At 44.9% G+C, this 25,955-nt stretch overlaps 1 protein-coding gene across 5 annotated transcripts in view; it reads right to left on the reverse strand.

Annotated features, from left to right (window-relative positions):
- Positions 1-25,955, reverse strand: part of EHBP1 (EH domain binding protein 1) — an 807,334-nt gene that overhangs the window by 692,247 nt on the left and 89,132 nt on the right. For all 5 annotated transcript variants that reach the window (XM_029593675.1, XM_029593673.1, XM_029593671.1 and 2 more), the window contains exon 5: positions 15,692-15,745. In XM_029593675.1, coding sequence (XP_029449535.1) covers positions 15,692-15,745 — 54 coding nt within the window. The remainder of the gene's footprint in view (positions 1-15,691; positions 15,746-25,955) is intronic.

Raw genomic sequence — 25,955 nt, forward strand, 5'->3', positions numbered from 1 at the left:
GAGGAAACTATCCTGCTTCTCTCCTCCTCCAAACCCACTATTTGTTCCTCTGACCCGTTCCTAGCAGGTTCCTCAGGTCTATACCCACTACAGCCAATTATTTCATCTGTCACATCCTCAGTCTATCACTTTCCACTGCTGCTGTTTCTGCTGCCTTCACACATGCTGTGATCACATCACACCTCAAACCACCCCCACTAGATCCTACTTGTCTTGCCAGCTATCATCCCATTTCCCTCCGCCCTTTGCCTTCCAAACTACTTATATATTCATTCACCGTCACCATCTTGATTTTCCTTCATCTCAAGCCATTCCAGTCTGGATTTCACCCCCTACATTCTAAAGAAACAGCCCTTGCCAAAGTCCCCAATGACCTGTTTATGGCTAAAACCAAGGGCCTTTACTCAGTCCTTATCCTTCTTTATCTATCTGCTGCTTTTGACATTGTTGATCACCACCTACTCCTTGTTACTCTATCCCACTTGGAGTTCATTACTCTATCCTGTCTTGGTCTGCTTCCTATGTCTCCCATTGAACTTTTAGTGTTTCCTCTAATGGATCTTCCTCTATGCCATCCCACTGTCAATCGGTGTGTCTCAGGATTCTGTCCTGGGCCCTCTTCTCTCCTCTCTGTTTACTAATTCCCTTGATGCTCCGATTTCATCTCATGGTTTTCAATACAATCTTTATACTGATTCCCAAATGTAACTCTCCATCAGGAATCCAGTCCCAGATCTTCAGCCTGCTTGCCTGACATTGCTGCCTAGATGTCTCACTGTCACCTTAAAACTCAACATGGCCAAGACAGAGATCCTTCTCTTTCCCCCCCCCCCCCCCCCCCCCCCCAAGCTCACTTCCATTTTTTCCTTACTTTGTTTTTGTGGATAAGATTGTAATCCTCCTAGACCCCTAAACCCATAATCTTGGAATCATCTTCTACTACTTAATATTTCTATAGTGCTACATGACATATGCAGTGCTGTAAAAACATACAAAGAGTCAGTCCCTGCTTAATAGAGCTTACAATCTAATAAGAAACATTCAGGACACAAGACTTGGCGTACTTCATAAAGCAAGGCAATGGTTAAAAAGAAAAGAAAGTTAGTTAATAAGACTAAAAGCAGACATGCATTATATTTAAAATCATTTTCAAAAAGGTGGGTCTTTAGATAGAATGTAAACATGGCAAGAGAGGAAGCATGAAGCACCAGTTCAGGAAGACTATTCCAAGCACACGGCACAGCCAGGTGGGAAAGCATGGTGTTGGGAATTCGCAGTAGAGGAGTGGTGAAGGGACACTAACCCATGATCCCAATGGCAATTGGGGCAGGACCTCAGTTGCCTTGGAGGGAAATACTTCTGAGCCATGTTCCAGTTGGCAGTGCCCTGTGATCCATCCTCAGAATGCTAGATAGATTCCTCCTCAGAGAGGATGGCCTGCCTGAGTGAGGCAGGCTATTCTCCACTGCTAAAAGTTCTGATGGGTATCCAAGGCATGGAGGCAACAGGCACTCCCCCTGAGGGAACAAATCTGACATCCTCAACAGGAGAAGCTGAAGAGTGCCCTCCTTGTTGCTGGTCATCTTCGAGGTAAAGAGTCTTCATCAATTCAACTACATAGTCTATGGATTGTTGTATACTCTGTCCGGAGTTGGAAAAGTGTTATCCTCCTCTGAAACTAGTACAGGATCATCCTTTTGAGAAGCATGGACTGGAATCCAGGTGGAGATCCCCTCCTGGGTTGTCTGTGCTGAGAATCACATGGAGACCAGAGATGCAATGGAGCAGACAGGATCCGGTGTCTCTAAACAAAGGTGGAAGGGATCCTTGTACAGTGCCTGGAGCAGATGACAACAAAGGAGATCTGGAAAGAGGAGATGGAGACAATGGGGCCAACATAGAAGAGGGCAGCTCTAAGGGTCTCCTCCAGCTACCCCCAGTGTTTGATACAGTACAGCTGATTGCACGCCACACTCCTGTACCAAGTGCACTGATGGCATCGGGGTCCAGTGCGTTGATAGCCAAGGTTGGTGCGTTGACTGTGGATGCTTTGGCACCAACTGCTTTAGTGGCACCGACCATACCACTTGCTCCAAATGAGCTGAATGGCACTTCTTTGGAACCAAAAAGCCTGTGAAGGGGGGAAGGGAAGCAGCCCAGCAGTGCATGGAGGAGTGTGCGGGCTCTTACACAAAATTTCCACATCTTGCTTTAACCATAAACTGAGGAGGCATCCAGTTGGGGGAGGCCTGCCCGAGGAACTCCTGCTCAACTCGCCATAGAGGGAACCTGAGGAGGCCCTGCTCCAAGAAAATGAAGGGCTCAGATTCCCTACTGAACTGTGGAGCTTCTCCTTCTTCCAAGCCCTGTTTCATTGGGATCTAGGTGACATCCATCCAGTCATAGCAATTAGCTTAAGCGTGATCTGGTTCCAGGCACTTATAATAGATATCGTGACCATTAGTGCTGGACATCATGCACCCCGAACCTCAGTCCTTGAAGCCAGCAGCAGTGGTCTTCTTGGAGCTGGATGTCTCGATGTCTATATATAGATATATTTTATGTAGCACTGAAAAGTGCTGTTGAAGGGCTGCTGAGGCAACTCAAAACAGAATAAAGAAAAACAAAACTGCAGAAGTAGAAGATTACAAAAATTTAAGTAGACAGAGAAAGAGAGAGGGGGGGTACATATCTGTGCAAAAATTTGGACAAAAGAATGGGGGAAGCTCATGAGGCAACAAACATGTGGAACCTCCAATACATACTTAGTAGTAAAGCAGAGTTGCTTATCTGTAACAGGTGTTCGTCCTCACACATGGGTGACATCATCAGGATGGAGCCCAATCACGGAACACTTTTGTCAAAGTTTCTAGAACTTTGACTGGCACCTACTGGGCATGCCCAGCATGGCACTAACCCTTCATCTAGCAGGGGTCCCCCTTCAGTCTCGTGTATAGCAAGAAGTACGTGCGAAAAATAAAATAATAAATCGTGAACGAACCCAACTCAGCGGGGTAGCGGGCAGGTTTCATGAGACTAACATCCTGCTGTCCTGTGAGAACCCCTGTTACAGGTAAGCAACTCTGCTTTCTCACAGGACAAGCAGGATGGTTGGTGCGGAGCACCACCATGTCATGTAGAATTTTAGTGTAAGGCGGGTAGATGACAAATGCCTGCAGCTTACTAACTCTGCGAGCGGACATTATAGCGAGAAGAAAAATTACTTTCCAGGTGAGATAGCGGAGATCGCAGGAGTGGAGAGGCTCAAATGGAGGTTTCATGAGCTGTCCTAAGACTACGTTAAGGTCCCAAGCGGGGGCGGGAGGGTGCAGTGGAAGTTTCAGGTGGAACAAGCCTCTCATGAAGCGTGTGACTAAGGGTTGTCAAAATAGAGATCTCCCAAGCCGTTGTGGAAAGCAGCTACCGCACTGACATGCACCCTTACAGAGGAAGTTTTCGGGCCTGACTGACAGGTGCCAGAGATAGTCCAGAAACTTCGCAGTGGAACAAGTGAAGGGTTCTATGGACATTGACGTGCACCAGACCGTAAACCTTTTCCATTTAGAACGATAAGATTGTCTCGTGGAAGGCTTTCGTGAAGCTACCAGGACTCGGGATACTGACTCCGAATGGTTAAGGGGTTAAAGTATTAACTTTTCAACATCCAAACTATCAGGGACAGGGCCTGGAGGTTGGGGCGGCGTAGGCGCCCGTCGTTCTGAGTTATCAGAAGCGGATCCTCCCCTGGAGGGATGCGCCGGCATACTGATAGGTCCTGGAGGATTGGGAACCAGACTTGGCGTGGCCAGTGAGGGGCTATTAGAATCATTAAGCCCTTGTCTCTGCGTAACTTCACGCGAGTCTTCGATATGAGTGGAAGTGGAGGGTACGCACAGAGGAGACCGCTGGACCACGAAAGCGTGAAAGCACCCTTCAGATGTGCGTGGCGGCTGTGAGTGAGCGAGCAGAAGTTCTCTATTTTGCGATTGTGGATGGACGGAAAGAGGTCTGTGTTGGATAACCCCAATGATGGAAGATTGTGTCTGCTACCGGGGGGTTGAGAGACCATTCATGCGGATGAAAGGATAGACTCAACTTGTCCGCTAGAACATTGTCCACGCCCACCAAGTAGGTCGCCCTGAGGTACATCAAGTGGGAAAGAGCCCACGCACATATCTGCGCAGCTTCCTGACACAGAAGGTAGGAGCCCGTTCCCCCTTGCTTGTTGATGTACCACATCGCCACCTGGTTGTCAGTCTGAATCAGGATGGCTTTGTTTGAGAGGCAATCCTGAAAAACTTTGAGGGCATATCTGATCACCCGAAGTTCCAGGAAATTTATCTGATGTTTGGCTTCCTCTGGAGACCAGGTTCCCTGAGTCTGTAGGCCGTTGACATGAGCACCCCAGCCTAGGTTGGAGGCGTCCATCATCAAGGTAATCTGAGGTTCTGGAGCCTGAAAAGGAAGGCCTTGAAGGAGATTGGAGTGTTGCATCCACCAGGCCAGTGACAGGCGAAGCTGTTTGGTAATGTGGACAATGCTGGACATTGAGCCCATTGGGATTTCAGGGTCCACTGTGTTACTCTCATGGCTAGGCGGGCCATGGGAGTGACATGCACCAAGGATGACATGTGACCCAGCAAAGTGAGGAAACGACGAGCCGTCGAGTAATCCCAAGCCTGGAGGTATTGCGCTAGGGACGTGAGAGTACGAGCACAATCTCGAGGGAGGAAGGCTTTTGCCTGTGTTGTATTCAAGTCCGCCCCTATGAAGGATAGGGTTTGAGATGGAACTAGCTTGGACTTGGCATGGTTGACCAAAAACCCAAGAGACAGAAGTGTATGGAGAGTCAGACATAAGGAGGCTAGTGTGTCCTTTTGTGTTGGAGCCCTTATTAACCAATTGTCGAGATAAGGGTAGACATGGACTCCTTGACCCCTCAGGTAGGCTTCGACCACTACGAGGCATTTTGTGAAGACTTGAGGTGCGGACGCTAGGCTGAATGGTAGTACCCGGTACTGGAAGTGTCTGGGGCAGACTAGGAACCAAAGGAATTTGCAATGAGACGGAGTGATGGAGATGTGTGTGTACGCGTCTTGAAGATCTAGAGAGCAAAGCCAATCCTCTCATTGTAGAAGAGGAAGCAGGGAGCTCAAGGTTACCATCCTGAACTTTTCCTTCTGTAGATACTTGTTTAAGGCACGTAGGTCCAGGACTGGACGAATGCCCCCTGACTTTTTTGGAATGAGGAAATTCTGGTTCTATCGCCCGGGATTTGAGGAGGATGGAATCCTCCTCCTCTAGAAGAGAGGAGTAGTCGGATGATCCCCACAACAGCCGAGGTGGGGAGTATGCTGGTACAGTCAGGAAGTTGAGGTGGTAACCTTGAGTCACTACAGCGAGTACCCATTGATCTGTAGTGATCGTGTGCCATATGTTAGTGAAGTGGCACAACCGACCACCGACGGGTATGGATGGTAGAGGAGGCTGGCATATGCTCTCTAGCGAGGAGTCAAAATCCTGAAGTTGGGCCTGGTTGAAGGGCTGGCTGGGTCTTCTGAGGCCGGGATTGTCTGGACTAACCCTTCTGGTAAGGCCTGGAGGGGCGACCCCAAGAAGCAGGAGGATAATATCTCTGTGGCTTGAAGGACGGCCGCTTACAGTCCCTTCTGAATGTCCTCTTGGAGGTGGACGAAAAATCAGAAGGCACTGAAGAAAGCTGACGTAGACTTTCATGGTAGTCCTTAAGCTGCGCTACGGTTTCCCAGATTTTGTTCCCGAAGAGATTCTCTCTCGCACAGGGCAGGTCAGCTAACCAGTCCTGTACCTCTGGTCTTAGGTCGGAGGACTTTAACCAGGCCCACCTCCGTGCACTAATCCCCGCTGCAGACACCCTAGAGGTGGTGTCAAAAATATCATATGCAGCGCAGACCTCATGCTTGCTGGCATCTAGACCTTTCTGAGCCAGGCTGAGTTGATCCTGAAATTGGTCTGGCAAATTCTCAGAGAAATCCTGGATCTTCTTAAAAAAGGTCCCTGTTATACTGGGTCATGTATAACTGATAGGAAGCAATGCGAGAAATAAGCATTGAGCCATGGAAAACGTCGGCCAAATGCATCCAGGAAACTCTGTTCCTTCCCTGGAGGTATGGAAGAATGAGGCTTAGAACGACATGCCTTCTTATGGGCAGACTCCACAACCACAGAATGATGGGCCAACTGTGGTTTCTGAAACCCAGGGGCTGTTTGCACCAGGTAGGTGGTATCTGTTTTCCGGTTCACCGAAGGTACAGAGCCTGGATGCTCCCAATTCCTCTTTAGAAGGTCCAGAAGAACTACATGAACAGGTATGGACATGATTTCCTTGGGTGTGTCTACAAATTGGAGCACTTCCAGCATCTTGTGCCTGGAGTCCTCTTCTGTCTGAAGCTGGAATGGTATGGCTTCAGACATTTTATTTTCCTTTATAAAATTAATAAAGGACAGGTCCTCTGGAGGAGAACGTCTTCTCTCCTCAGGGGAAGATGGTTCTGAAGGCAGGTCATCAGAATCTTGGGAAGAATCATCAGTCCAAGGAGCATAAAGGTTGGTCTCCGGCTGCCACGGGATCTCCCGAGGGAAGAAATGGTGCTATACCTGAGGGATCAGGTCTAGGCACCGATGGCACCAGGCGAGGCATAGACTGTGGCAACGATCAAGGACGATGTGGCATCAATGGAGGAATAGGCACCGATGGAACTGGTGATAATCGGACAAGCCGGTGGCAGGACTCCAGATGGTCCGGGCATAGGTTCCGGCCTCGGTACATCTTCCTCCGACAACAAAGGCGTGGGACATACTAGTATCTTGAGTTCCACCGGTGGAAGGGCGCCGATCAATGCATCCAGTCTGCCGAGCACTTGTGCGAGCACCGTGGGAATTGGGTCGGTGACCGGAGCTGGAATCTGTGCTGGCACCAATAGAGGCTGGAAGCCCTGAAGCGCATTTACGATGGCCTCTTGGATCATCTGATCCGATTCCTCACGGAAGCCTGGGGCGTGCAACCCCAGCTCCAGAGTAGGAGGCAGCCCTGGCATAGCTGGAGGGTCCACCGGTGAAAGTGGAGTCACAGCTCCCGGCACCATTAAAGGTGGGGAACGCCCCAGTGACCCAGTCACAGTGGAGTATGGGGGGCTTCTCTGGACGGGGTTTCTTACTCTGAGGCTCTGTCAACGTCGATGCAGAGGGCTTGCCTGGATCGGCGCACTGAGCCTTACGATGGCAGCGCAGTCGCTTCTCCCGATGTTCACCTCTGTCCTTTTCCGGAGCCGAAGAGGAAGAAGTCGACGCCTTTGGAGTAGTCTGTGCCAGGTGGGCAGCACCGGTGTCCCGCTGCTGGTGAGAGGTTGATGGCACCGGTTCAGACGATGTCGAAGTGCTTGTTGGAGTCTGTGGCTTTGTCTGAAAAAGAAACTACATCTTCTCTGAGCGGGCCTTACGGCCCTTCGGTGTCATTTGGGCACATTTGGTGCAAGTTAAGACGTCATGGTTCGACCCCAAAACACAACACACAAACCCTATGCGGGTCTGTGATGGACACTGTCCGAGGACAATCGGGGCACAGACGAAAACCTGATGCCATTGCTTTGACAAAAATTTAGCCGCGGTGCGGTTGATTTAGGACCCAAAGGGAAAACTCAACGGGAATCGACTGCAACTGAGGGTAAAGCCTTATCTTACAACTGCGGGTACGGATATCGAGAGGGGGACCCCAGATGGGGTAGAATTTTTTGAAATTTTTAAAAACAATTTTAACAAAGTTCCATGAGGAAAATTCCTGTCAGAAATCTCTAGACAGCTCCTTAACCCGCATGGCTACTGCTGTGCAGAAAAAAAATAAAAATAAAAAAAAGACTGAAGAGGGACCCCTGCTGGATGCAGGGTTAGTGCCATGCTGGGCATGCCCAGTAGGTGCCAGTCAAAGTTCTAGAAACTTTGACAAAAGTGTTCCGTGATTGGGCTCTATCCTGATGATGTCACCCATGTGTGAGGACTACCATCCTGCTTGTCCTGTGAGAAATATTTTACTGAGCTAGAAAGATGGGTCCGTTCAGTGCTGTTGGATATCATCATGCATGTGTCATGGCTAATTTAGCTCTGCTTGTCAGAGAATTCCAGTATCATGGAGTTAAAAAGCTACTTCTCTATCCAAGATCTTTTCCTTTAGCATGTAAGTTATTTTATGTCACCATCAACAGCAGATAAAATAGAACTCAAAGGCAAGCAAGCACATTCTCGTAATCAAATCATCTTATCTCTGAAGTTTAGGTAGAAACCCCTAACACAATTACCGGTTTTCTGCTTTGATGCACCAGAACTGAAAAAAAACATGTGATCTCATACATAGTACCATAGAAAATGGTGGATCAAAATGGCCTATCCAGTCATCTGCCTAACAAGATGCTCAGGGTTGTATCTACTGCTCCATGCAGGTTATCCCTATACAGACTACAAAGAACCAAAGCACAGTAAGGATATTTCACTGTTTTCCTATAAACAAACATATTACAAATTCCAGAAAAACAGTTCTGCTTTGAAAACATGTTCAAGTTGGACATAACTAGCTACTTCCAGAGTTGAATAAAAAGATCATCTTGCTTTCTTCAGCTGACAAAGAGTAACTCTGGCATGAGTTCTGATTAAAGTACTCAGAAAGAAACAGGAAAAACAAAGAGCTTCCAGTAATCATAAAACAGTTTCTGAGCAATAAAACAAGAATTCAATGGTGTTAATCATTTTACTAGAAATCAAAGGGATTAGCAGAGATGCTGTCAGCACTCCCCAACAACTTTTATAGGGCTGGTTCCAGAGGACTTGATATGGATACATGTAGGACCTCTCCAGAAAAGTAGGAACATAAAGAAGGTTGTCCTCACCAAGTCAAATAATCCAATCTTAATAGTAGGGGGCCTATGTAGCAAGCAATGTGCTGACCCTAATGTAGGTTTTAACTCCTGTTTCAGCAAGGGTTTTTCGGTGCTAATCTATCCCTAGTATGTAATATGGATTTTAGTGATGGAAAACCCATGCAGCAAGATTAGGGCGTTATATGATCTTTTCAGGGTAATAAGCTTATTAGCTATTACCTTACAATGAAGGAGGCGTGCTAGTAGGGAGGCTGCCTAGCACTTTCTATTACCATAGGAAATTAACTCCTGCCTCTGACCAGCAGTTTAAACTTCCTGCAAAAGAGAGGAGGGCACAAAACCACACTTCGGCAGGACAGGGCAGATGAGTCCTCCCTCCCCTCCCAACAAGCCGCACCCCTTCCCTCTCACCTTAAAAATATATTAGCTGGTCTGAAGTGGAACTCCCCCACCATCCCGAACCTTCTCCTACCCAACTAAACTGCCCAGAGACCTCCAAATTCCCCCCACTCCCGGGCAACCCCTGCTAGAGAAGATCTTAACTCCTCCAGCAGGGCTGCTCCAGCACTGACAGCTGTCAGTGAAAGGACAAATCCCCTTTCAGAATTCTGAAAGGATAGCCTGCTGAAAGGGGATTGGTCCTTTCACTGACAGCTGATGGTGGAAGGACCTATCAACTGACAATGAGGAAGCAGCCCTGTCAGAGACTGGGGTTTCCTGGGGTGGGGGGAAATTTGGAAGTCGCCAGCTGTTTAGATGGGGAGAAGAGGGTTCAAGTAGGGGGAATTCAGCTCCCAACTTTTTTTTTTTTTTTTTTTTAAAGGCAAGAGGGTTTGGCATGCTATGGAGGGAAGAGAGGACTTGCCCAGACGGCCCAGCCACATTGAGCCAAAGTAGGAAGGGGAAGATGTCAAATTGAAGTTGGGAAACCTTTTTTTGGCATGGGGTTTGAAGTAATGACATGGATAATGGCCAATGAATTAAAAAAAAAAAAAAAAAGCTGTTTAGTATGCTTTTTTTTTTTTTTAACTCCTGGTCTATTTGCATATCCCTCCACAGGGACCTTTTTTTTTAATTTACATTTTATTAAACTTAAAAGGAAGAAAACCCAAAGAGCAGTATCGTCCCTACATAATGCAGGTGTCAAACAATACAAAATATTGAACAATAAACATTATGCAAACTGAAATACATAACACAGAAAAAGAAAAATCAAGAATATAGCAGAACAATTCTCACAAATCCCCTCCTCCTCTAAACCTAGCCTTCCCTCCCCCAATTCCCACCTCCACCCACCTATCACAAGCAAAGTAGGACTGTGCTTTGGAGTCAGCTAAAAATGTGAAGATTGCATCTCATTTCTTCTCAACAAACCATAATTTCCCCAAAGGTTTGGCAGAAAGGAGCTCCAGTTCAAATCATCTATTCAGTTCGAAGAACCAATCACTCAAAAGGAGAAATTAACTCTTCTCTACTGTCTCAACAATACTCTTCTACCTACAGCAAACAATTTCTTAATGAGAGATTGTTTCCTGCTATCAAATGTTGGGGAGTCATAAAAAAAAAACAACACACAGGATCATCTGGGACTACTATCTCACAAATATACTGAATTATACCTGTGACAGTATTCAGTAAACCGCAGACATGCATACAGAACACGTGTCAAATCCCCCTTATTTTTAAATTCTCTCCAACATAAATCAGATTGCATTAAGGCAGAAGAGGTAAAAATGGCCAGTATGACAATTCTATATTACTGTTCTATAATGCTCAAAGAATGCAAGCATTTCAAATATCATCCAAAATCTGGTCAAAGTCTTCTAACTGAGTTTCTAAATCCACTTTCCTATCCCACTTCATCCAGACCTTCAACTGTGAGTGCTCTTTAGCCTATTGCTGAGCTCTAAACATTTTACCAATCCAAGCTTTAGGGTTATTATTCACAAACACTACTCTAACATAAAGGGCGGCACAGCAAGAGAAGATCTCTCCTCAGCCCTACTAGCAACATCGCTCAGCTGCAAAAATGAAAAAAAAGAGGGAATGCTTCTATGTCAAATTTGGCTTTAAAATAATACCATTTGCAGAAACCCTTGTATGAAAGAGTTGAGAGAAAGAACATAGTTTAAAATTCTGAATCAGTACTTGAACATGTGAGAGCCAAACGCTACATATTTCTTCACTACCTAGATTAAGGGTATCGCCTAACAGTCGATACCTGCCACCAGTTCTAAGATAATTCCATCAGGTTCTTGTAGCAAAATAGTTTGTTGATACGGTGGTGGTCCATGGGAACTAACCATTTTGATTTCAATTTCTCTTTTCTCAGATTCACTACAATGTTGACTGGAGGTAAGAGTTCCACTGGATTAATATATTGAATGAAACCACTCTGTAATAATCCTGAAAATGTGGCAGATTTATACTTCACCCACCCTAAATCTTTGTAAAGTCTTTAGGCTAATCCTTGCACTTTTTTCCACCCATAAAAAATTTGATATAATCTTATTTAAGGAACTGAAAAAAGTTACTGGTATGACAAATCGGCAGCATTATAAACACCTTGTATGGATAGTGTGCTTTCCCCACCACGAAACAGATGTATTTTTTTTTTTTTTACAGCTGGGGAAGATGGCTATGTGAGCGTAAGCCTCCTTGAGCTTGAGAGAGCAGATCCAGTCTCCTCTTTTGAGGAGAGGTATCAGCGTACCCAGAGAGACCATCTTGAACTTTTCTCTTAAGAGAAACATTCAAAGCCCTGAGGTCAAGGATGGGGCACAAGCCCCTGCTCCTCTTTGGTATAAGGAAATACTTCTAATAGAATCCTCAGCCCCGCTGAGGGAAAGTAATGGGCTCCACCACTCCTGCTTCAAGAAGAGCAGAGAGTTCTGTCTGAAGAATGTCCTGCTGGACAGACAAACCCCACGATGGACATGGGGGAAAGGTTCCTGGGAGCCGGCTGAAATTGAGTCGGTACCCCTGACGAACTATAGTAAGGATCCATCGGTCCAAGGTGATCTCCTCCCAGAGATGGGCGAAGCTGAGAAGCCTGCCTCCCACCGGGGGATCCAGCATCAAGAGAGTGCTTGGCTGACTCATACTCCCTCGCAACTAGTCAAAACCCCACAGCTGGGGCTTGTGGGGCACTGGCTGAGGTCTGGAAGCTCGCTGTTGGCGAGGGCGATTCCTGGAGCTAGTTCATGGCGTGCAAGCTCGGGAGGCCAGAGGATAATATTTCCTCTGCCTGTAAAAGGGCTTCCTGGAACTGGGCCTGGAAGATATCCTAGCAAAGGAAGGGGTGTCAGAAGTGCTAGCGGAGAGCTGTTGAAGGGTGTCATGGTGGTCCTTCAACTGGACCACTGCATCCCAGACCTTATCCCCAAAGAGGTTGTCACCTGTGCAGGGGAGGTCAGCTAGTTTCTTCCGCATCTCTGGACAGAGATCAGAAGACCTAAGCCAGGCCATCCTACGGGCAACAATGCCCACGGTGGCTACACAAGCAGCAGTTTCAAAGACGTCATAGGTGGGCCGCACTTCGTGCTTGCCAGCCTCAAAGCCCTGCAGGACAATAGAGAGCGCCTCCTGCTGCTGCGGTAGGGTCTCTGTGAGATCCTAGACTCCTAGGTTCCGGTTGTACTGAGTCATGTACAACTGGTAAGTGGCAATCCAGGTGATAAGCATAGTGCCCTGGAAGACTTTGTAGCCCAAGGCATCGAGCTCCCTGTGTTCTCGCCCCAGAGGGGCAGAGGTGTGAGTATGGGAGCTCCTGGCTTTCTTGAGGGCAGACTCTACAACCACCGACTGATGGAGGTACCACTTCTCGAAACCCATGGCTTGTTGCACCAAATAGGTGGCATCCACCTTCCAGTTGACAGGGGAGAAAGATCAGGTGCTCTCACATCCTAAGGAGAAGGTCTTTGAAGATGGCGTGGATGGGAATCGCCACAATCTCTTTAGGAGCATCTACAAACTGGAGGAGCTCCATCAACTTGTGTCGCGCAACCTACCCCATGAGCAGTTAGAAGGGGATAGCCTCGGCCATGGTCCTGAGAAACCCCACGAAGGACAGATCTTCGAGGGGAGACAGACGCCTTTCCTCAGGCGGGAAAGACTCTGAGAGAGGGTCATCCAATTAGTCAGAGGAAGACTCCGTAGAATCATTCTCCCATGGGCTGAAAGGCCCTTCCTCCTCATTAGGGCCAGTGCAATGCGGGCGAGGCCTGTGGAGGCCTCAAGAGCACTGCGGCAATCAACGGTTCCGCTGGAAGCAAGGGGACCGCGGGAGGCCGTAAGGACCCAGTAAAGGCTCAGGGAACTGAGGCCTCGGGAACGAGGCACCAGGCGCATCTTCCTCTTCGGAGGACCTGATGATTGGAATTGCTCCAGTGGGGGGCATCTCTGGCCGGTAGGGGATCAAAGGCCCCTTGGACAACAGTAGCATCAGTAGGGCACCTAAAAGGACATCCAGATGCTCAAAAGAAGGGGTGCTAGGACAGACGGCAGAGCTCTGGCACTGGTATTGGGGCTGGTGGCAAGGGCAGCTTGACGCTCTGAAGACCTCTGAGCACTGCGGTCTGAACCCTGCAGTCCAGCTCCTCCTGGAAGTCCGATGAGGCCAGGATTGAAGGAGGGGAGCGAGGTGGCATGGTGCCTGGCACCGATATCAGTGGGGAACTCCTGGGACATCAGAAGATGGGGGCCTCCGATGGGCAGGGTAGCTTCAGTGGTGGTACTGTGCCGGAACTGGAGCCATGCACCAATGGCGACCACTGTCTATGCTTGCAGGATCTCCCACGGTGCTCGGCTCAGTCGTTCCCCAGCGCCGAGGAGGATCCAGATGTTCTGGACACCAGTGAGATCATGGTGAATCAGTCACCGTCCCCGTGATCCTTCAAAGAAGTGGAGAGAGGAGCAGTGAGAGGGAGCATATCAAGGGGCTCCCCGCGACCTCTCGGTGTCGATGACTCCGACAGGGGTGTGGATGGAGCAGAACATAAGAAATGCCATACTGGGTCAGACCAAGGGTCCATCAAGCCCAGCATCCTGTTTCCAACAGTGGCCAATCCAAGTCACAAGCTACTATTGCTTATTAATTACCGTAATAGCAGTTTATGGATTTAACCTCAAGGAACTTATCCAAACCTTTTTTAAACTTAGTAACACTAACTGTGAAACCACATCCCATGGCAATGAATTCCAGAGTTTAAACTATGTGCTGAGTGAAAAAGAAACAAAAAGTTTCTCCGTCTTATCAAGCCGTGCACAACAGCCTTTGGGGATCATCTGATCACACAGGCGACACCCACAGATGTCGTGCAAGGCCTCCAGGCAGAGGATACAAACCTCATGTGGATCAGTGATGGATATGGTTCGCGGGCACTGGGGGTACCGATGGAACTAGGAAACACAACACTTTTTAGCAAAAAACAAGAAAAGAATGGAGCTCCACGAATTGCGAGGCAACTGCACCACGGAAAAGATGTGACTGAAAGGGGACCTCACATGGATGCACGGATAGTGGCATGCCAGGCTCCATCGGATGATGTCAACCATATGTGAGGACTACTATCCTACTTGTCCTAGGAGAGCTTCAGATCCCTGAAAGGTTGTAATGATGCACAATCGTCAAATCTTTTCCACTGGAAAGAAATCAGTAGAATTAGGAGGTCATAAAATGAAACTCTAGGGACAACAACTCAGAACCAATGTCAGGAAATATTTCTTCATAGAAAGGGTGGTGAATGCTTGAAATGCCTTTCCAGAGGAGGTGGTGAAGACGAAAACAGTGAAGGAATTCAAAGGGGCATAGGACAAACATCGTGGATCTCTAAAGGCTAGAGGATGGAAATGGAGAAGAGAGTGCATTGGAGTAACTTGCTGGTGTTGCAGTTGCTACCCTTAACAAATAAGCCTTGGTACTGGTTACTGCAACTCCAGCATTGCTCTCTGCTTCCACAGGAAGGATTAAGGGAAAGTGGATTCAAACATCATCCAACGAGGGCCCTGACTGTTACGGTCTGGGAAACTCATAAGCATGGGGGTAACCTGCACAGTGTGGCAGATACTAGCATAAGCTTGCTGGGCAGACTGGGAAGATTATTTAGTCCTTTTCTGCTGTCATTTCTAAATGGGAGGACAGTATTGCCAAAACCACAGCAAAAACTGTTTTAAGAGGGTTTCTATCTTTCTATCCTGGGGATCTTTAAGAGCCATTTCCCCCTCCCCACTTCAACCAGAACAGTTGTCCAGCCAGTCACAGACTATACCATGAAATTAACCCAAGGAACTTGAAACAAACATTCCCTATACTCTGCTGGAAGAGGATGCAGTTTGTTTAAGATCTTACTCCCCTTGAGAACCCCTTCCAGGAATACCATTCTGACAAAACAATGTGCTTCACTGCTTTATGTGGAGGAAAAGCCTTTGACGTTACCTCAAGAATTGTGATCACTGTCCGGTATACAGCAAAACTCAGATTGTTCTATAAAGTAGATATCGTACTGGCTGAAATTGACTCATTGCATTTGGCCAATTAGCTAGCTTGGGGATGGAGAGCTCAAAGCAGTGTGAAGACTGGATAGCATAGAGAAAAGGCTACGGCACAGAAGAATTGGCTTGTCGACAGTGAAGAGCTTAGATAAGGAAAAAAAAGTGAATGGCAAGTGTTTTTCCATCCTCAGACATTCTCTTACAGACTAGTCCATTAAAAAGCTTTGTTCCTTTCAGCTGGTACTTCTTTCAAATTACTCAGCATTGCATATATTTACAAAAGAATGACTTACATTTTCGATAATAAACGTCCACTCTTTGTCTTCAAATTCCTCAGCATGGGGATCCTGGAAAACAGTACATTTCAACTGTAAAACAGTACATTTCAACTGTAAAAAAAACATTTATCTATCAACTGTCTCATAAAACTTTGAATAAAAAGGGAGCTGTTGAAGTGCTCTCTGAATATCTTTTATATTCAACCAGTTTTTCTAACCTAGTGAACTGGTACTGCAGAACTTGTGTTATATGATTGCTCAGTCTAAGTGAAAATATTAGAAGTACCAGCTCAGGGCCAGCAGCAGCCTCCTCTTTTCACTCTAGTTGTTATGGGGAAAAGAAAGCAAATTCAAAAGGTCCAGGTCAGCAACTTGGCAGAAAGTCACTACTGCGCATTTTATACACACTTTTTTGTATCACCGATGGATCCCATTTTGTGCATTTTGCAAATCCTATTTGCCAGATCTCACCCATTAGGGTAGTTCTTCAGATGTTTATGTCATAATATTACTTCGGATATAGTTGAGGGAAATACACTGATGCTTCTGATAATGATCAACACGTCATACACAGTCACTTCTGGAATGCAACAATGTCAATTATTTCTCTATAAGAACATTGCTTCTGCAAAAATGAGAACTTCTTAATTTGCTGAAGCACGGAAGTGACCTTTTTATACCACTAAAGAATAATGAACCATGGATCCTCAGAACAAGCAGCTGGATCACAATTTAGAAGAACTCTATTTTGTTGACTTCTCATCTTACTTTCTCTCATTTCAGTAAAGTGTGGTAGACTGAGCACATGTTTACTTCTTGGTGTGCATAACTTTACTCACAATTTAAGGATTTTAGCACATGAAAATCATGCACAAAAATTACCACTCTTGAATGTAAACCCCATTTTAATGAAGGCATTAGTTATTACTCCCTAGTGCAGGGAGATGCATTAAGCCCTGAAGGCTTAACTCATATTTGTTCTTAAAACTGTAAATGTAACTCCTGGTCAAAAGTGGAGCAAAGTTAACTCACATTTCTAGGGAAAATGTTATTCTATGGTGTTTATGCTAAAGTGGTCCCAGACCTGGAATTCCTGGGTGCTGCGGTCCTGTACTTGTAAGCGGGAACTTTGTGAATCGTGGGATAATAGCTAATAGCCTCATCTACATGGAATTCACATACGATGAGCACTTAGCTACATGCGTTTTGGACATACTGATCCTGATATAGAATCAGGCATAAGTCTAGTGTGTCCAAAACACGCGTCCAACTACACATTTAGTGGTACGCTGACCTAAGCACCCGATATTGCATCGGCCTGAGAATGGGCCTGCACCAAGTTGTCTCCAGAAGGCCATGGGTTGCCCCAGCAATTAACTTTTCTCACAAGGTGGCTGCCCTCCAAGCTCTCTGGAGATGTAAACAACTAAGCTATGAGGAAAAAATTATTTTAGTCTTTTAAGACTACTCAGTCCATCTTTCAGCTCAGCACCAGGAATTTACCCTACTTTGCTCATGCCTGCATGCTTTGGGGATCAGATTCACTGATGTACCCAGCAAAGCATGGGTTGATTGGAACAACCAGAACACAATAGTTCCAATCAACCACTGAAGCACAAAGTTTGTTTTTTTTTATCAACGTTGAAAGCAGGAGAAGGGAGCTTGGTGCAAGATGCAGTGGGAACCTAACTCTGAAGGCAATTTGGAGATAATGAAGTAGCAAACTGCATCACTACATTCTAATTGGAATACTAAATTGGTAATCTTAGAATACTTTGAGATATAACTCCGAAAATGCCTGTTTCATGGTTTGACTTAAGATCACAGCAAAAATGTGCTGCGGGTGCTTGTTCATTCTACAACTTGCCATTTTTTTTAACATCTAGTTTAGTTTTCCATTTGGTTCCTTTAAGACATTTTTGAGAGCATGGATCCCTTTCCAACCTCCAAAATGTTCAGAGATCCCCCAATTCTTCCCTTCCATTTTTGCCTGCAGTTATATGCAATATATAGAAAAGTTATTAATGTAATAAAGAGTTATATGCACATCAGATTCATTCATAATATATAAAACTTATTAAATAATACTTACTGATATAAACTGAATATATACATCTGTAAAACACATCAATAAATGTGCACAAATGTACTCATATTCAGTAACTTATGTAGTGTAATCACAGGCATCCCCATAGCTGAATCTGTATGGAGTGGCTGAGAGGAATGGACCGGAGAAGGGGGAGAAAGAGACTGGCAGGGTGAGAGAGAAAGACAGACTGAAGGAGATGGAGTGGTAGAGTGAGACAAACCGACTCGGAGGGCTGGACTGGTAAATGGAGAAAGATAATTAACATAGTAAATAATGGCAGATAAAGACCAAAGGTCCATCCAGTCTGCCAGCAAGTTGCTTCTGATGTAACGGCCGCTCCATGCAGGTTGAACCCTTGCCTTCCCTTAAGGGTGGTATAAAAGCCATTCCATGCAGGTTATCCTCATGCAGAAGTGTTACAATAAAGTTAACACCCCATTTTTTCATTTCCATCCTCTAGCCTGTAAGAATCCACAGTATTTATCCCATGCCCTTTTGAATTCCATCACCATTCTCATCTTGACCACCTTTTCCAAGAGGACAGTCCATGCATCCACAACCATGCATCTCTGTGAAGAAAGGTTTCCTGATGTTGGTTCTGAATAGACACCCCCCCCCCCTCCCCCCAGAGTTTCAAATCATGGCCCCTACACTTCTGTAGTTTCCTTTCCAGTGGAAAAGGCTTGTTTGTGCATCATTAATACCTTTCAAGTATTTGAAAGTCTGTATCATATCTGCCCTGCACCTTCTCTCCTCCAGGGTATACATATTCAGGTCCTTCAGTCTCATCTCAACATGGCTTTTGATGCAGAACCCACACCATTTTGGTTGCCTCGCTCTCTGAAACACTTTCATCCTGTCCTTATCCTTTTTGAGCTAAAGGAAAAGTGAATGGTGGGGCTGGTAAAGGGAGAGAGAGAGACTTGCAGAGATGGACTGGTGGAGAGAAAGAGGGAGAACTAGTTTTAGATGGACTATATAGCAGAGAAAGAGTAAGAGACTGGTGGGAAAGGGGGAACGAGGGTTGTTTGAGAAAGGTCCATATCACTTAAAGAGAGGTGTGGTGCACATATTTCCCTCCCAGCCATCCCCCCCACCCCAACACACACACAGTGGTCTTAAAAAAAAAACCAAACAAAAAAAACCCCACAAATTTCAATTCAATCCAAAGATATTATTTTCATATGTCTCTGATCTTACCAAACCGAAAGGTAGTATGTATTCTTTTGAAAATCCTAAAGATAAAGCTAATGAATTTGCTTCCTTTTTCATAAATAAAGTCCAGAAGATAGTAAAAGAATTAAAAAAAAATCACTCCAATCAAAATATATCGCTCCCTTGTAACCCATCAGCTGTCTGGTCTTCCTTTGAAACGGTATCCTCTTTAGAAATATGTAATTTGATAAAGAAGATTAATCCAGCCAACCATCCACTGGATGTCATTCCAACAAAGGCTCTGAAAACAGTCCCAGATATCATAGCTAAACCGCTGGCTGATATTATCAATATATCGCTAGAAGAGGGAACTTTTCCAGATCTTCTGAAATATGCTATAGTAAAACCCATATTGAAGAAAAAGCAACTTGTCCCTGAAGTCATGGCAAATTATCGTCCCATTTCAATACTCCCTTTTGTAGCCAAATTATTGGAGAAAGTGGTAAATCGACAGTTGATGGAGTATCTTGAGGAAAACCAATTGCTTTTCCCTTCACAGTTTGGATTTCGGAAATCCCATAATACAGAGACTTTGTTAATTTCTCTGACTGATACAATCCAAAGAGGATTCGATCAGAACAAATCATATTTATTAATTTTACTGGATATATCATCGGCGTTTGATACCATTAACCATGAAGCCCTGTTAGTTAGACCAGTGGTTCTCAACCTTTTTTCGGCCGGGACACACCTGGCAGATGGTTCTCACATGCGTGACACACTGAACATGTGACCGTCACGGGACAAAATGTAAATATACATTCTGCATCCTCAGGAACCACGTTGACCCCCAAAAATGGGTGCAGAGCAGAACTAGGGCATTACCCGTACAGCTCACCATACAAAAAAAGATATTCTGGATCTGATGACATCTCAGTAAAAGCAAAACAAACTCTTTATACTGGCAGGCATAATACCCCTCCTTATGAAAAGACTAATTTAGCACTACAAATATTTACCACCTCCTATTGGGAAAACAGAGCAAGCCAAGCTGCTATAGATACCCACTTAGAAATAATTGTAAAACTATACTAATAAATGTTACAAAACAGCTGATGAACAGAATAACATCCAACAATTAAAAACTCATAAAAATTAATAAAAATTGTCTAAATATCAAAATATTTCAAAACAGCAGACACATCACATAATACCCAATAATTAAAATGGCAGTCAATCAAGAAAAATAAACTTAAAAAGCTGCCTTTACTTACCTTCTCCAGCAACTCTCCTACTCCTTTCCCTTGCAGACCAATAGCACTCACTAGAAGCAGCAGTGGCTGCTGAAGCTATGTCCTTACAGTCCTCTTCCTTAAGGCCCACAACCAGTGACAACCAGTCTCTGTCTCACACAGACTAGTAACTTCCCTAACTAGTATCTCTTCCTCACACACACATACCAGTCACCTCCCTGACCAGTCTTTGTCTCAAACACACAAAACACACCAGTCACCTTCCTGACCAGTCTCTCTCAATCACACACATGCTCTGTCACTTACATACAATCTCACACATATTCTGTCACTTACAACCACACACACTGCCACTCATGCACCCATTGTACCACACACACAAGCTCTCACTCATGCACCCAGGCACCCATTCTACCACACGCACACAAAGCTGCCACTCACGCACTCAGGCACCCATTCTACAACAGGCACACAAGCTCTCACTCATGCAACCAGGCATGCATTCCAACACAAACACACACACACACACAGCTGCCACTCACGCACCCAGGCACCCATTCTACCACAGGCACACAAGCTCTCACTCATGCACCCATTCTACCACAGGCACACAAGCTCTCACTCATGCACCCATTCTACCACACTCACACACAATCTCTCACTCATGCACCCATTCTACCACAGGCACACAAGCTCTCACTCATGCACCCATTCTACCACAGGCACACAATCTCACATGGAGCTTCTTCTCGTTGTTTGGCCCAATAAGCCTGGCCTCCACTTCTCAGCTGCCTCTGGCCTGACCTCTCACGGTGCACAGGGTCTCTCCGTCTTCAGCCGCCGGCAATGGTGCACAGCATCTCTACGTTCTTCGGCCCCGCTGGCGTCGAGGTGCAGGTCTCTTCATTCTTCGGCCCCGCTGGCGTCAGCGCGCAGGTCTCTTCATTCTTCGGCCCTGCTAGCGTCGGGGCGCAGGTCTCTCCGCTCTTCAGCCGCCGGCAGCGGCGCGCAGCGTCTTTTCTTTCTTCGGTCCCGCCCCTGGGGAGAAGGGAACCACAAGCCGGGCAGTGGAACACCGGGAGCCGCGACACACCTGCCGGTGCTTGGCGACACACTGGTGTGTCGCGACACACCGGTTGAGAACCACTGAGTTAGACTACAAGAAATTGGATTGAAGGATAAAACACTGGCCTGGATTAGATCATTTTTAAACAAGAGATCTTTAAAAGTAAAATTGGGTGTAATTGAATCGGAAACCGTGGAGACTCAGACCAGGGTCCCTCAGGGCTCCTCACTGTCTCCCACCCTTTTTAATATATATATATGGCTCCATTATGTAGATTTTTAGCTGGACTGGGACTGGTTCACTATCTATTTGCAGATGATGTACAAATATTACTACCCATAAACGATTCACTTCAATCTACTTTGAAGTTATGGGAAGTATATTTCACATCAATAAAACAACTTTTGACTCATATGTCACTGTCATTAAATAGCTCAAAAACAGAAATATTATACATGAGCAATAGAGTAACTGAGAAAATAGAAATAGAAATTAAGTCATTGCAACCATCCTATGAGATTAAGTACGAAGTAAGAGACCTAGGCCCCATCCTCGATGCCGAATTAAATATGAAAGCTTCTATAAAAAACAAATAGAGATGGCTTTTACAAATTGCAAATCCTAAAAAAAATTGAGACCCCTGTTACACACAGGAGACTTCCGTACAGTGCTACAGGCAATTATCTCTCCCAAACTTGATTATTGCAATGCTCTCCTGTTGGGGGTTCCAAATTCAACTTTACGACCTTTACAGTTATTGCAGAATGCAGCAGCACGGCTATTGACCAATAAGAGAAAATACGATCATATTTCACCCGCCTTAAGAGAGCTGCATTGGTTACCAATACATGCAAGGATTCAATATAAATGCCTAATGTTAACACATAAAACATTATATGGTAGTAATACCGAATGGTTAAACGCATCTCTACGCATACATACTCTGGCACATAATCTAAGATCCTCGGGGAAAGCATTACTTATGATCCCCTCACCTAAATTAGCTCATTTGAGCTCAGTCAGAGAGGACTCTCTCCCTGGCTGGCCCAAAAATTTGGAATGCATTACCGCTTGATATCAGAACAGAATCTTGCATTCAGCTGTTTAAAAAACTCAAAGACCTGGTTATTCGAAGAGCCATTCAATGAAGTAATGGGAGTCAGTAGTTAAGCTTGGTCTTATACCATTAAGTTGTTTTACTTCATTTGAGTACTAGTGATATTAAGAAGAGGGTATAAGCCAACGACTATGGGGAATACGAAGGACAGGGTCAATTGTTTGTTTGTTTTTAGAGCCAGGGAAACAGGTTGATATAAGGATTCACAATGATAGAACTAGTTGATGTAATAATGTACAGAATTGAATAATGGGGATGAGGTATTAATTTGAATTAGTTTTTATCCGTTAATTGGTTTTATTTTTTGTTAGACATGATTTTAATATTATTTTATCTGATTTTATTTTTATTATTAACAAATTTAGATGTATTTTAGATACTGATAAATATTTATTGTACTGTTAACTGACCTGATATCTTGTGAGGAAGGTCAGTATACAAAAATGATCAATAAATAAATAAATATTTATTTATTTATTTTTAAAGAACATCGCTTATGACAGGGAAACCACCCTGTTAGTTCAATGGCTCTCTCCATACCTGCCTGTTACTAAATTCCCTTTCCTGGAATCTGAGGGGAGGAGGGGTAACTGTGGTCTCCTCCTCAGTCTGCTGCAAGATGGGGTCCTAGGTGGCCTGTCAGCCCTCTTTTTTTGGATCCATAGCAACAAGTCAGGCCTTTTCTTTTGCGGTGCTAGCTTTCTCTTCAAACAGTTCACTTCCCATGGACTCCCTGTTAACAGATAATAAAACCGCCCAAGCCATACAACTAAAAACCTAGTCATCCCCAGTTAAGCAACAGTGGTTAAAAAAGGAGTTTGTGCTTTAAAACCATGATGATGTCAACCACAGCCCCTCAACAATACATGGTAAGTGACCACAAATTAGAAATATGCAGGTGAAAACGGAACTGGAAACCCAAGAAGCCAGACTCTGCATCCCATAGAATACCAAAGAAATAGAAACAGAAATGTATTTCTTCCTATATTGTGCAAAATAGAGATATCATGAGCCACAGATTCCCTAAGTTGATATATTCCATTTACTAAACTGAAAATAAAATACTTTTTTCTACCCTATCTGGATATTTTATTTTTCTAATCACTTTGATCTTCATCCCATTTTTCCTGTTTTCCTCTTGTTCTCTTAACTCCTTTACAGGGTCTCCTGTTCATTTTCTATCTCATCTCTCTCCTCCTCTCTTCTTCAGTTCCTCCCCTTCATCTCTAATATTGATTTTCCTTTTATCTCTGCCTCTCTATCCACTCACCTAGATTTCAATCCCCCCTTCTCTCCCTCCAATTCTCATCATCAGGAGGCTCTGCTCAGCGTTTCCTGCTGAGAGGGCCTATATTATACGCACACATGTATGCGCCCACGCCTAAGGAAATGTGGCAGCCTGGTGGCATCAGCAGCAGTCAGCAGCTTGCAATGGTGCCGTTCAGCCATCACAGGAGGCCTCCAGCAGTGTCCGTCAGCAGTGGAGGTGAGTGTAGTGGCTCACAGGGCAGTCCTGTGAGCCACCAAACGTAACATTGTTGATATAAACACTGAGAAATTCCTGGGAAAAATAAAATTAAAACTGAAAACAAATGTCCTAAGGCCTATAGTAATGCATGTCGAATGTGGACCCAGAAAGCTATGAGTAAACTGAATTACAATTACAATACAGTAAATCTCCCATGCCAAAACTGCACTAACTGCCATCACTAAAACAGTAACAACCCAATCTATGAAAAAGCAATACTACAAATATTACAGCAGGCCCTGAAACACAAATAACCCTCTATTAGGAAAACAGAACAGGCCAGCCAGCTATAGATCTACCCCGAACTTGCGGGCTACAAATAATTTTAAATAAATAAGATGCCTACATAGCAACTACACGCTAGCAGAAAACCTCACCCTTCTATCACATAAGCAGAACACAGACAGACCTTCACCAAATACAAGATAAAAAGACTATAAAATACAAATAGAAACATGCAGACAAAAACTGAACAGAAAACCGCAACAAGACAGACTCTAGGCAATGCAACAATAGAATCACCACCATTCCTCATAAAACAAACAAGAAAATCAAGAAATGTAAAACTATATAAAAAGAATAAATATTTCAAAATAACTGACAAATAGAACATCTAATAATTAAAAACTCATATATAAATCTTTTACAAAGACCAATAACATATTTCTAAACAGGAGATGCATCAAATAAGGATAAGAAAAACTCCCTTGCTTTCGATACCTGGGAACTTTTGATTTCCAGGTGCCACAAGACTGTCATGGATTAGCAGGGAGAATGGAGGGGTTGTTGCACACAAATTTTCACCCCTTCTCTCTGACATGCTCAGTCATACGCATACACACATACACTCGTTTGTTCTCTCTGTCTCTCAGTCAAACACATTTGCCCTCTCTCAATCATATATACACATAGACGCTCTCAAATCGTACACACACATGCTTGTTTGTACTCTCTCAATCGTGCGCACACACACGCTTGTTTGCACTCTCTCAATCGTGCGCACACACACACAACCTTGTTTGCACTCTCTCAATCGTGCACACACACACACACAACCTTGTTTGCACTCTCTCAATCGTGCACACACACACAACCTTGTTTGCACTCTCTCAATCGTGCACACACACACAACCTTGTTTGCACTCTCTCAATCGTGCACACACACACAACCTTGTTTGCACTCTCTCAATCGTGCACACCACTCGCTCTGTCATATTACACACACGCTCGTTTGCTCATCTCTCTCAATCATATACAAACAAAAGTTCTCTCAACCATACACACATGCTTGTTTGCATTCTCTCAATTACACACACATGTGCTTAAACATAGAAACATAGAAATGATGGCAGAAAAGGACCAAATGGTCCATCCACTCTGCCCAGCAAGCCCATGGTAGCATCTGCCGTGTCATGCATGTTTCCCCCAAGCTTATCAGATTCCCAATCCGTAAAAATCAGGCCCTCATTGGTTGCTGTTTGAATCCAAGTCCCCATTACCCCTTGCCATTGAAGCAGAGAACAATGTTGAGCTGCATCAAAAGTATCCGGCTTATTGGTTAAGGGTAGTTAACGCCGCATCAGCAAGTTACCCCCATGCTTATATGTTTCCCCAGACCGTAGAAGAAGTCTGGGCCCTCATTGGTTGCTGTCTGAATCCAATTCCGCTTTTCCCCTTGTTTGTGCTCTCTCTCAATCACATACACATGCTCATTTGATCTCTTTAATCACACACACACACACACACACAAACATGCTTGCTGGTGGCTGAAAGGAATCAGTAAGTTTTGCTTGGGAAATTTTCTTTTTTAAAAGTATTGGGGGCGAAGTTAACTATTGGGGAATATTATTTAGTGTGTTTGTGCTTTTAATAGTCCGTAAGGCAGCGAATAAACAGAAGTTAGACTGTTCGTATTATAATATCATCAAATCTAAATTAATGACTGGAAGGGGGACAGTAAGCAAATCCACGGCTCTCGTGCTAAACTTTCAAAAGGGAAACTTTGATAAAATGAGAAAAATTGTTAGAAAAAAACTGAGAGGAGCAGCACAAAGGTAAAAAGTGTGCCTGA

The sequence above is a fragment of the Rhinatrema bivittatum genome, chromosome 3 (assembly GCF_901001135.1).
Source record: "Rhinatrema bivittatum chromosome 3, aRhiBiv1.1, whole genome shotgun sequence".
Taxonomy (NCBI): Eukaryota; Metazoa; Chordata; class Amphibia; order Gymnophiona; family Rhinatrematidae; genus Rhinatrema; species Rhinatrema bivittatum.